The 11,872-nt window shown below is 45.8% G+C and overlaps 1 protein-coding gene across 1 annotated transcript in view; it reads right to left on the bottom strand.

Moving 5' to 3' along the window:
• Positions 1 to 663: 663 nt before the first annotated feature.
• Positions 664 to 11,872, bottom strand: part of LOC104618852 (gamma-aminobutyric acid receptor subunit beta-4-like) — a gene marked incomplete at its 3' end in the record, with an annotated part of 27,766 nt that continues 16,557 nt past the window's right edge. Inside the window, exon 3 of the mRNA XM_010284557.1 lies at positions 664 to 731. Coding sequence (XP_010282859.1) covers positions 664 to 731 — 68 coding nt within the window. The remainder of the gene's footprint in view (positions 732 to 11,872) is intronic.

Raw genomic sequence — 11,872 nt, 5'->3', positions numbered from 1 at the left:
ACATTAGGAAGTGAACTACACTCTTCCAGCACGTCCAACCACATCACAAGTACTACCAGCAGAGGTAGGTGTGTACCACAGAGGTCCCACATGCCAGTCCTCTCTTGCAAGTATTGTTTCAGTGAGTTCAGGATTGCTTCAGCCTGGGTCTGGGCTGAGGCTGTGGGGACAACTGACAGGCAGTTCTAGTGACACTGGCCACTCAGAGGGTGGAAGAAGCAAAGCTCAGACTGAAACCAGCATGCTGAGAAAGAAATTTGGGGAAAAATACCCACTTATTTCCTATGGCCCAGTTAAATGTTCGATTTTCTTTTTCATCACCCTGGACATAGATAAATCATCCTTGAATTCCTTATTCTTTAGTGAGGAAGAACTCTATCTTAAATCAGAGTTCCCATCACCCCTCAAAATTTTGTGTCCAAAGCAGAAGAAAAAAACTTCAATACCAGACAAATGTCACTGTTACTCTAACAGCTTCTCAGCTGCAGGGAAGATCTGTAGTAAGAGGTGAAGGAAGCAGGGGTGTGACTACCCTGCTTTTCAGAAGTGCACCCTGAGATCTCAGGTGGCTCCAAAGATCCATTGTCTTGGAAGAAGATCTCAACCAGAAAATGGAAGAACAGTTTATTAGGTGCCTTTTTTTTCTTCCCTTTTCTAACTTACCATGTTGACTTCAGAGATCTGGTCAATGCTGGAGATATGGATGCTCATTCCCACTGTGACAGGGTTACCTGAAACACAAATGGACTGGGTTAGGACTCTATTCAAGCCCTCCTCCCTTACCTGCTGTTACAGAATTGCCTAGAAATGCATGGATATGATTTGAAGCAGCCTCACATTTCCCAAGTATCAAGGATTTCCAAGTCACATGTGCTCAAATGATTAGAGAAGAGTAGATTTATCTCTCAGCCTTACAGACTCACCCCTAGTAGTGCAGCCTAAGCTTCATTCTTTTATTCCTGGAAGTTAATTACCCCCTAGTTATACAATTATCTCTGGTTATTCCAAATAATGCCTTCAGAGACCATCAGTAGGCTCCCAGTGGGCTTGCATAAGGTGTTACTGATTGACCATACAAAGAACATAGCAATCAAACCCATGCCACACGTGGGCAGGAAAGATACTCCAGCTCACTCCTCCATTACTGTCAGCTCTGAGTGCTCAGTCTGAAAACCCCAAGTGAATTTTAATACTCAAGATACCAGATAAGTACAGGGATCAGATCTATGAAGTGAGAAAGCAGCATTTGGCTTTTCAGAGCAGCATTTGGATTTGAGAACAAATTCCCCAATTTACCATGGGTATCAGGACACATGGCACCCCACATCCTCTTGCCTGCAGCCACAGAACTGTAGTAGACATCTGTGCACAGGTTTTCTGGGAAATTTAGATATTCCCTTACCCAGTGACCAAGCTACACTCACGTAAGTGCCACTGACTGCAGCATGCAAGATGAGCTTGTGAAGAAACACCACACAAGGGCAGTCACAACCAGACCTATTGCCATCCCTTGCCCAAGCACAGCAAGAGCTGTATTCCCACTTCCCACAAACCTGTAGAATCAGGGCAAAAACTGACACAGGTCAACAGATTTCAGCCAATTCTTCCAGATGTGTGGACATCCCAGCTAGATCCAGACTCATACCCGGTTCTACATAAGCCCCTCTGACTAGCAGCTCCCACAGCCAGACAGCAGGATAGCCCTTTCAATGGGATTTAAGCCACATGGAACAATTTGCAGAGATACACACCCACTATCAAAACCAGCAAAAATCCTCCTGTAGCTGGAGATGGGATTCCCGAGTGCTACCCATCCCCTGTCATCCCCACAGCCCCAAAGCCAGAGCACAAGCCCAACCCCACACAAGCGTGTGCAAGGTGGAAAAATCATTCCTTGCAATGCAGTACTATAAAGGGAATGGCAAGCAGTTTATGCCACTCAAGGTATTAACTCTTCCATGGACTCATTAGTAGATTTAAGTGCTGAAATATTTACAAGATAATCATGAAATGGCTTCAAAAGTAATTGGAAGATTGGGGGAGAGGGGAGAACCACACAACTGGAAATGAAGTGATTTTTTAATTATGCGTTACCATAAGTGGGGAAGTAGTGTCATTAGGGCTGCCTTGTGATTGGTTATACTGTTAACCGAGACCCTCTGCTGCAAATTAAGCAGCATTATCCTTTAATGGAATATGAACAACACTGAAAACATTAGAATCAACAACTGTAATTAGGCCCTGCTATGCAAATCTCCTTAAAGAGGCAGTGCTCTTCAGCACTCCTGACTCACTGTTGGGGTGCCAGCGGCAGAGCTGCTCAGGGCACCTTGCAGAGCCTCTGAAAATCCTTACAGGGGTAATCCTTACACTCCTAGCCACATCTTTGCTCTACTGCTGTGCTCGTCTTTCACAAAGAAATCAGGTGGGGAAATAATCAAGAGTCACTCCGGGGAGAGATGATTCTCCTGCATCCTCCCTTGTGCCAGAGGCTGACAGTGGCACAGGAAAGCTTTTAAGGAAGTCTCACTTTGGTAGTTTTTTTTGGTTTGTTGGGTTTGGGTTTTTTTGTTTGGTTTTGGTTTTTTTTTTTTTCCCCCTGAAATCAGGGCCTAGTGATAGAAGCCATAGGAGGAAGAGGAAGTCACTACTGCCTTGAGGATCTTAGAGACTAATTGGTTACAGGAGGAAAGACGGGGTCACATGCAGGACTGCAGCAGAACTGGGGAGAAGTCAGCACCCGACTCATGAGCCTTTCTGCCATGCAGTGTTGTTTCCTGCAAGAGTTTCCTACTGCCTGCTTTGCTTCCAGTCTGTCGTGACCGGTACTTGCCTCACAGTGGTTACGTGTCCTCTCCTTCCTTAGTGCAAAAAGTGGTCCTTCCTCCCACTGCTGTGTAGGAGACCCACTGAAACCAGCAGGCTTGGTAGCTATAGCAGGGGAGCACTGACAGTGGTGATATACAAATATTTGTCAAATACAGAGTCTATCCAATCCAATCTATCTGTCTAGACATTTGTGCTGTGTTCATCACCATGGTATCTGAGCGCCTGAGGTCATGCAGTGACTCAGTGTCAGAGCCATGGATAAGATCCAGACCTCCTGACTCCCAGCTCCAAGACAAATGCTGGAGTGGAGATCAGCCATGCTGCTCCCCATCAGCCTGGGCTCAGCTGCACCCAGCTCCCGCACGCAGTCAGCAATGTTCCTCTTGGCCACTCTGGGCACTGCCAGGACCTCTACAACTCATCAGTCATGCCAAGTGGGAGGCTTCACTGCCCATTTGCAACCCCTGGGGTGTGTGCCTATCAACCCACAGGCAGAAGCATGATTGTAATACAAATACTCCAAAGATGAAGGTATGCAAAGTCCCTCCTTTACTGGACCTATTCTTAGCTCGATCTCAGGGAAGCCATTTCACCTTCTCCATTCCTGTTGTGAAGACTGGCTCACAGTCTCCTCAGGACAGGGATGCAAGAGCATGTACACAGCCAACAGAAAAATCATGCCCTACCTCTTACTGCAGCCCAGTGAAAAACTAGATCGGCTGGTGTCCAACATTGAGGCTGTAAGTAGTACACAAAATAAAACAAAGGACATCAATTCTGCCAATGTTAATAGCTTCAGGCAAGAAGGATACAAAAGTAGGGTATTTAAAAATATGGGATAATATAATCTGTAAATTTGTCCAAAAGGGCAGAACTCTGCATTTGTGGGTCTGAGACAAGGCAAAAGAAGTAAACCTGATGTTAAAGGTCCATGCTTTTATCTGTGCCTTGCCAATGGGTGCAAAAAACTAGACCTTCTCCCCTTAAAGAAAAAGCTTATGCCTGGAAGATTCGTAGGCAAGATCACAAATGAGGGAGTGTGAGAAATTCTGCCACTTTCACCAGTGAATGGCTCACTCACATGTCCCCATTTCTCACCACCACTGGAGAAATCACCAACATTTTGTCCTGAAAGTAGTTTGATACCTGTGAAAAATGTAATCTGGAAGTTGGAAGGGAAGCAGACAGAAAAGTTATAATAAAACTTGCCCTTTTTCTGCAAGTAATACTTGTAAAATATAAAAACAGTCAAGGTAGAGTACAAGTTGTGCTAATCCACAATATTTTCCCAGCAACCAATTATTACTTTCACATTTTATTTTATAATGCTTAAAAGACCCAGAACCTAGAGTCACGTTGGTACAGAAGTAATTCCTATGGCACAACTGCAGAGGAAAGGTCATGTTTCCAAGCTTGTGTCAGCCTGCACTACAGCCAGAGGTGATGGCAGCCTGGATCAGGACACCTCTTCCAGATCTCTGCCTGGTATCTCAGCTGCAGGGAGCAATGAAGACAATCGCACAACATTCAGTGTAATAGGTCTCCAGGTGGTGAATGCTTACTTGAGGAACTGCCGTGTACTAAGGTCCAAGCTGCCCTCTCTTCACTCCTACCCAAGAAAGTCAGACTACAGCAAGCTTGGGTTTCTCTGCTACCAGATCTCCAATTGCAATACAGACGCAGCCAAAAAGACTCAAACACAGCAGGCAGGTAAACAGAGCTTACTTTATCATCCACTGAAGCCACACCAGTGCTTTGAGGAGTCTGGTCCATGTATTTCTGACCACGTGAACCTGGCAATGCTGGCAGAGCCAAGGCTTGCGGTTGCTAAGGGACAGGTATCAGCCTCAAACCTACCTTTTAGCCTAAACTACAGGAACAGAGGCACTAACAGGGATCTTGGGAGGTTACACAGCCCATATCTTTCATGGAAGCAGACCAGAGTTTCTTTAAATCACCTGTGTCAGAAATTCTACATCTCCCCTGGACAATCTCTTCCTGCATTTCACTGCACTGAAAGCTTTTCCTAACTAAACTTTTATCCAAACTTATCCGCCTCTGCAGTGTAAATGTAGTTTTGTCTCATCATTTCCCCCCCAATGACAGTGAGAGAATAAATCAATCATCCTTCCCTAACAACAGCTTTTATGTACCAAGAAACTATGACTTCCCTCTCCCTCCCCCACCAATGCGGTCTTGCCTAGATTAAATGCACCTATTTCCTCAGCCTCTCCTCAGAGGTCATGTTTTCTAAAGCTCTGACAATTAGTGTTACTTTCCCCTGGCCTTTTGCCAATTTGTCTACATCTCTATTTTAAACCATGGTATCCAGAAACTAACCACTGAAGCAAAGATGACATGTCACCAAGTACAAAGAAAAATCAACCTCCCATGTACAGCATTCTCATAAAACCACAGAAGCCTCTCCAAACCCACTGCACCCATCCTGGGAGCTGCTCACTTTGTGGAGGAGAGATTAGAGATGTTAGAGGGGCAGCCTAGCTCTTGCCATTGGAGTGCGTCGCGCATGCGGGCAGAGGGAGTACAGCACTGCCTCTTTTGGAGAAGAGGAAAGATTATTCAAGACAGCTTTGTGCATGAGCCCCAGCGTTCCCTGCTTTCACCCTGCCTGTGGCATCACCAGTCTCTGAGATCCCTGCAGAAGCAGGAAAGCTGCTTTAAGGTCTTCTGCTGAGTAAACAAAGCCAACCAGAGAAAATTAGAGGCTTCAGCCACTAAACCTACATATAGGACAGGTCTATGCCTTACCCTGCAATGGTAAATACCAACAGGCATAAGATTCCACCCGTGCAAAACCCTGCTCCTCATCCCCGGGTCTCCAGAAGCCAGAGGACAGCAGCAGCACTAGAGTCCAGAAACAGCAAGTCCCAGACAAGGTTGCCCTGCACTGGCTGGCAGAACTGTTTCTGCAAATGCAGAGTGATACAGGCAGGCATGAAGAGGGCAAGGTTTGCTGATACAGATAGCTACAGGACTGCAGCACTTTACTTGCATTTTCAAGAACCCCACACCAAACAGGATAAGCAGTTAGGACGTTCTCAGGCTTGCCAAAGGCATGACCAGCATACAGGTAATTTCACTTCCAGGACTTTTTCCCTTTCAGTCTTATCCCTGCTTTCCTGAACATAGGAGAACTGTTCAGTATCTACTTGCTCTTTCTGCAGAAAATGGTTTGCCCAAGCCGCTGCCTCTGCTTTGTTCACAGTACTGAACCTGAGGGCACCCTGGCTTTATGTTTACAGCTTAAAAAAATGACCCATGTCACCGCTACGTCCAGCGGTAAGTTGGTTATACAAGGGCTGACAGACATGATTAGTTAGGAGGCAAGAGCTCCCAGGTAATCAGAGGTACAGAAGGCAGCAGATTCAGCACAAGGCTTGTCACTAACAGAGGAGCTACTGCCTGGGTGCAACCATCCAATCTCTTAAGAAATCCCACTCTCTCTCCCAAAACAGATACCCTTGGATAATTTTCAGTTTATGGGCTAATTAGTCCTGGGCCATAGTTTTTTTTACACCCACCCAAAAGATAACTCAGAGGGACGTCTACTGTCAGGACACTCAAATTCACTGTGGAGGAGTCTGTACCTACCCCCCAGGACAGGGAGAATTGAAATGCTCCTGTGTTTTCACCATATAGGAGGATTGTAAGAGGAGTTCACAAATTGCTATCTGCCTAACAGCTGTGCTCACATATCAAGACTGAGGCTCTGCTACAGCAGTTAATAGGAAAACATCTAAAAGATGCAATCCCAGCAGGCTACACAAGTCAAATCACAACGAAGTTTCCCAACACTAATTTTCTTATTCCTTTCCTTTTTTTTAGCTTAGGTACAGCATCAAGCACAAACTCAATAAGTGTTAACATTGCTTGAGGAGAAAGAAAGGTTGACCATGTATCATGAAAGCAGAAATTTTTGGGGAACCACTTTCATCCAGCATCTCTGGTTTGTGGTGGCATCTAGAAACACGAGTTTAAGTAGGTTCTTGAGAGACCCCGCTGAACTTTTCCAACAAAATCTAGGTTTAAATATCCTTTAAATATTCTTTAACCCTTTTTCCACTTGTTTTTTACTCTTACGTCCATGATCTCTCCCTCACCCACAGCCGATGCTGCACACTAAGTTTGACAGGTTCAGCAAAACAGCCAGGAACATTGAATACATTCAAAGGCTGATATCAAAGCTCTCCTCCTACTCTTAGCAGGTCACTCCATGATACCCATTGGATTTAAAAGAGCAAAGCATACCATGACATTAGGCTTTTGGCCACTGCTATACATTACCAGAAAGAGAGATGGTCTCATGGCAAGTCAGCAAATATGACATTGCCTTCTTGTCTGTGGGGAAACAACGAGTATGAGGGAATTGCTGCTGCTGAGGAATCTCTTCCACATGAAGCAAGCATGGTATTTTGGAGCTGAAAGACAGGGTCCTCGTCGCCAGAATATCTGGGGCTATCAATGCCAGCTACTTCCCTATGGATTCATTGTTCCGCAAGGGCAGGAGGAATATCTACCACCACTAATTCTCCTGGAGATTGCAGCTAGTCTTCAAGTAGGTCTGGAAGAAAACAGTTTCTTCTGCCTGACAGGTTTCCTGCATTTTGCCATACTTCTTTAGGGAGTACTTGGCATTTTTTAAGCCACTGAGCCTGCACACAGAAAAAAATTGTGCCTAACCTTGCTAGGCTTTTCATCCATCCACATCAGACCAGACACAGCACCACCCTGTGCAAGGAGGCTAATGAGGATTTCCAGTCTGTACCATTCTGCTCTCCTGGTAGCCTGGATTTTCAATTCATTCAGTCAGATGACTGAGTTTTCACTGTTCGTTTAAGAAGGGGGAATAATAGGGACTTCTCAAGAGAAATGGAAAGTTAGACGAAGCACTCACCAAGATGGTGATATCAAGTACATCATGTACATATCAAGTACATTAGATGTTTGATGGAACATCTAATGGAGGGTACAACTATAGCATAGCTCTTGAGCAGACCTTCAGAACATCCAACACTGACAAATCAAAGCCTTCAGTAAGAAGGCGTTTGTCCAAGCAAGCAATGAGGCCAGTTCTCCAGCAAGGAGCCAAAAGACACCGCACTTGCAGAGCAGACAGAACTGACCACTGAAGCACTACTATCCTGTGATGCTCTTTGCAAACATACAGGTTAACCTTGATAATGGCAGCCACATTTCCAAGCACATTGTCAAATGAAGCAGTCCTGTAGATCTGAATATATACAGAGCATTTTCTTAAGCAAGCTGTGCCTGCTTGTGAGCCAGTGCTGAGGGATCTTTTTGGAGAAACAATGTTTTCCCAATGCAGATGTAGCACTCATTCTGTGACCATTCTAGGGAAAACAGAGAGCTAAGGAGCACAATCTGTGAGGCACAGTGGATTACCTAATCTATCTCATGGGTATTTTTAATGGATTAGTGGGTATTAGAGGGGGATATTGCAAATATCCCACTGAAATTTGGAACTGAGAGAGAATGATCAACTGGCTGCAAAAAGAATGTAAAGGTTGTCCCAGAGGTATTGAAAGATTACAGAGGAAGCTAAATCAAGGTTGATTTTAAAAGATGTTAGTAGACAGCTACCCGAGCTGAATAAAAACAAGGTCTCAAATGTACAGGTTTAAAAATGGAACAAGAGAGTGGACACCAACCCGTAGAGAATCTGTACTAGTGGTGGACTCAGTTCAGCAAAGGACCTGTACACACACACAGGGCTTTCAGCACTAAGAAAAATCACTCAGAATACCATTTGTTCTTGGGAGAGGCCTAGGTCAATATTCAGGAGACAGATTTTTAAAGCTGTTTCATCTCAGTGATGAAGATAGTCTTCCAAAGCCTTCTGTATGTACATCTCTTGCCTGGGTGATGCACTCTTGGTAAGGTTACAGCAAAGCCGGGGCAAAATAAGTTCCCAGCTTTGTTAAACTGTGTATTTGCTGTCATTTACAGACATGCACACAACCGTATCACCTTACCAGACATGATCATTATCAAACTGGCACCACTAGTGGGTCGCAAGCTATCAACTGTTTAGGAGTAACTTTACCACAGGCACCAATTCCCAACCACCATCCATCCCTTGAAGTAAGCAGCACTCAGACCACAGCCAGCTTACTTGGCAGGGCTGCCACAGCCATCAGTTTCTTTGTTGGAGCAGGGTGGTTGCAGAAGGCAGATCCAGATATGACCATCATGAGATTAAGGCAATGCCCTGACCTCCTGGTGCACTGTGCTGCTAGAGCAAGGATTGATCATCTGCCCTCCCCTTCCAGGGACATTCCTCCTTGTGTCCTCCATGGCAGCCACACAAACACACATAAAAACAAGGTCTCAAATATACAGGCTTAAAAATGGAACAAGAGAGTAGACACCAACCCTTAGAGCACGTGTATCAGTGGACTCAGTTCAGCAAAGCACCTGCACACAGAGGGCACTACAAAACATTGCATTTCCCTGTGGTTACACTGAGCTAACCCTAGAAAAAGCAGAGACACTGAGCATCCCAGATCCCTTCAGCTCCCACTCCCCACCAAGAGTAGTAGCAGGAGGGCAACTGGGCTTCCCGAGCAAGCATATATTGCAGAGTGACAGCAGATCAACACAAGCCAGGCATTTTTTCCCCAGCAGCAGTGTAAAGCATCAGACCCACACTGATCAGCCACCCCCGCATTTCTCCACCTGAGAAGACTTCCCTCCTACCTCTGTCAGGATCCTGGGAAGCAAGTGCATCTCCCCTGTAGGCCCTGCCAGTGCAGCCATGGGGCACAGTTCTGCCCACCTGCCTGGGAAGCTGTGGGGGACTTGGCAGCAGCCCAGCCCTTTTGCTTTTACTCAGGCCCTCAGAGCTCATGTTTGCTCCATCTCCTCACAGCCAGCCTGGGCACTTGTCTGCATTCCCAGAGCCACCGCTCCCCCAGCTTGGGCAGGCTCAGCAGCCTGCTGCTCCTCATTTCCTAGCCCGCCGCCGGTTACCCTGCTTTTTAAGCGGGCAGAGCTTCAGAAAGGATTGCACACAGACACTGATTATTTTGAATCCCATAGGTAAATCTGCAAAAGGGAGCAGGGTATTTAATCACGTACCTACAGCTTTCCACCAGAGCACACTCACCACAAGCCTCAGCACAGGCAGCTCTCCCTTCTGCCTCACCTTCAGCTCACCAGTTTAGACTCAGAGCAGACCCACTCCCAGGACTCCCTCACAGCCTGGAAAACACTATTAACAACCCAAAATGCTGGATTCACGCACAAGTTCTGGTGTTACAGGTCCACAACTGCACATAGATTTTTTTAAGGAGTATTAGGGCTGAATCCTTAGTTCTGGGACACCCACAGCACCATGACACTCCCCACAGCAGCCTAGGAAGTAGGAGTGCAGCAAACTACCTGGGGAAGCTACAGCACCATCCTCCTACACAACAGCTCCCTATGGCAAGGGTGGTGCTATGTGTGGGACACCCCTTCCCACCTCATCCCATCCAGCACTTGCATCCCTCCAGTGGGGACTGACACTGGACCCTCCACCCCCTCAGGTGGGGCTGCCAGGGTGGCATGCAGGTGAGGCCATTTAGCAATTTTTCCTGCATACTAGGTGGCAGCTGTGGAAATTTCTCCTGTGTTGCCCATCAGTCTGTCTCACTTCTCACCTACCCCCTCAGGGCACAAAAGTCCTGACCCACCTTTTCAGTGCTGGACTTTTCTGGCATGTTACCAATAAGCATCTGCTACATGGAGGACCCTTTCTCTTATGTGTACTGGAAATATCATCCCCCAAACAATTGCAGAGCTGGCCTGTACCTGACTATGTGACCTGTCTGGGAAAACACTCTTACACATTACCAAATCCTGAGGCATCTAATCCCCTTAGCTGAAAATGAGCCAAACCAAATTAATTTAAATGGGTTAACACAAGCTTGTCTGTTCATATCAAATCCATTACTCCGTCTTGAAAGTATTTGTAACAACAACAAAATACCTGGACTTGTCATTTTTATCAAAGTGACAACAAGAAGGTGTTCTCCTTTTTTCCCCTGTTTTCAATTTTTAATGAGTTAGTCACATCTCCTCATCACTGTTTACGGACTCTTATCTTTAAAGGATACCACAGCATCTAACTCCTGGATTGAATCCAGTTGGACATGTGTAGCATATGGGGAAAAAAGAAAAGAAACAAGATGGTCAGGTCAGGACATGCCAAACTTGCACAAATATTGATATCAGGGCTGGGACATCCAGGAGCAGCAGGGGACAGCCCTGCTGTGGCCCCCTTGCCATACCTCCATGAGATGATTTTTTCACAGTGCTGGACATGGTCCTTCATCTCCCAACACAGCACAATGTCAATGGCTGGGGTCTCCAAGGGAGAGAAGGTCATTCCTTTCTTGTTACTTATGTCAAGTCCTTTGTGGAGATATAGCCCTTTCCTGGTGCCCACCTTATCCTCCCTGATAGAGCCTGCTATTATGGCTTTTGTTGATGCTCACTTCAGATGCCTCCCACCACCACGTTCCCATACCGTGCATCTGGTCCTTTCCTTACTCTATGAAGGGCACATAGCCCCTTGGCTCAGCTCAGAGGCAGAGCTTTGGGGTCGCACAGTGCCTAGGGCTTATGCTCAGTGACAGTCAGGACAATTTACAGTGCAAGTATTGAAAAAAAGGAGTGAGTCAGGCCTGAAAATATCATGACATTCGCATCAAAATCATGAGTCTGAGTTAGAAATCATGAGAAGTAAAGCATACACACAAAGAAGCCTCCCCCTTTCCAAATGTTATACATGGGATTATATGTTTTCATTTCCCAGTTTCTAAGTCTCTTGGGTTCAGGTTGTTCTGCTTTTTCTCCACAGTCTCAAGACAGAGAAAATCTTACAAAATTCAGTGATAACTCAGAATTGCAAGTTTTGTAGGAAGAAGAATTCAAGTTTGTAAATAAGTTGGTCACTTTTGAAAGATTGACCCCTGTGCTGGTGTTTCCATCATTTCAGTAATGATCAATTTGCAGAAGT

Source organism: Phaethon lepturus, unplaced genomic scaffold (genome assembly GCF_000687285.1).
Source record: "Phaethon lepturus isolate BGI_N335 unplaced genomic scaffold, ASM68728v1 scaffold8503, whole genome shotgun sequence".
In the NCBI taxonomy this organism is placed as follows: domain Eukaryota; kingdom Metazoa; phylum Chordata; class Aves; order Phaethontiformes; family Phaethontidae; genus Phaethon; species Phaethon lepturus.
Note: the sequence above shows the minus strand (reverse complement) of the source record. Positions and strands in the feature narration are given on the sequence as shown.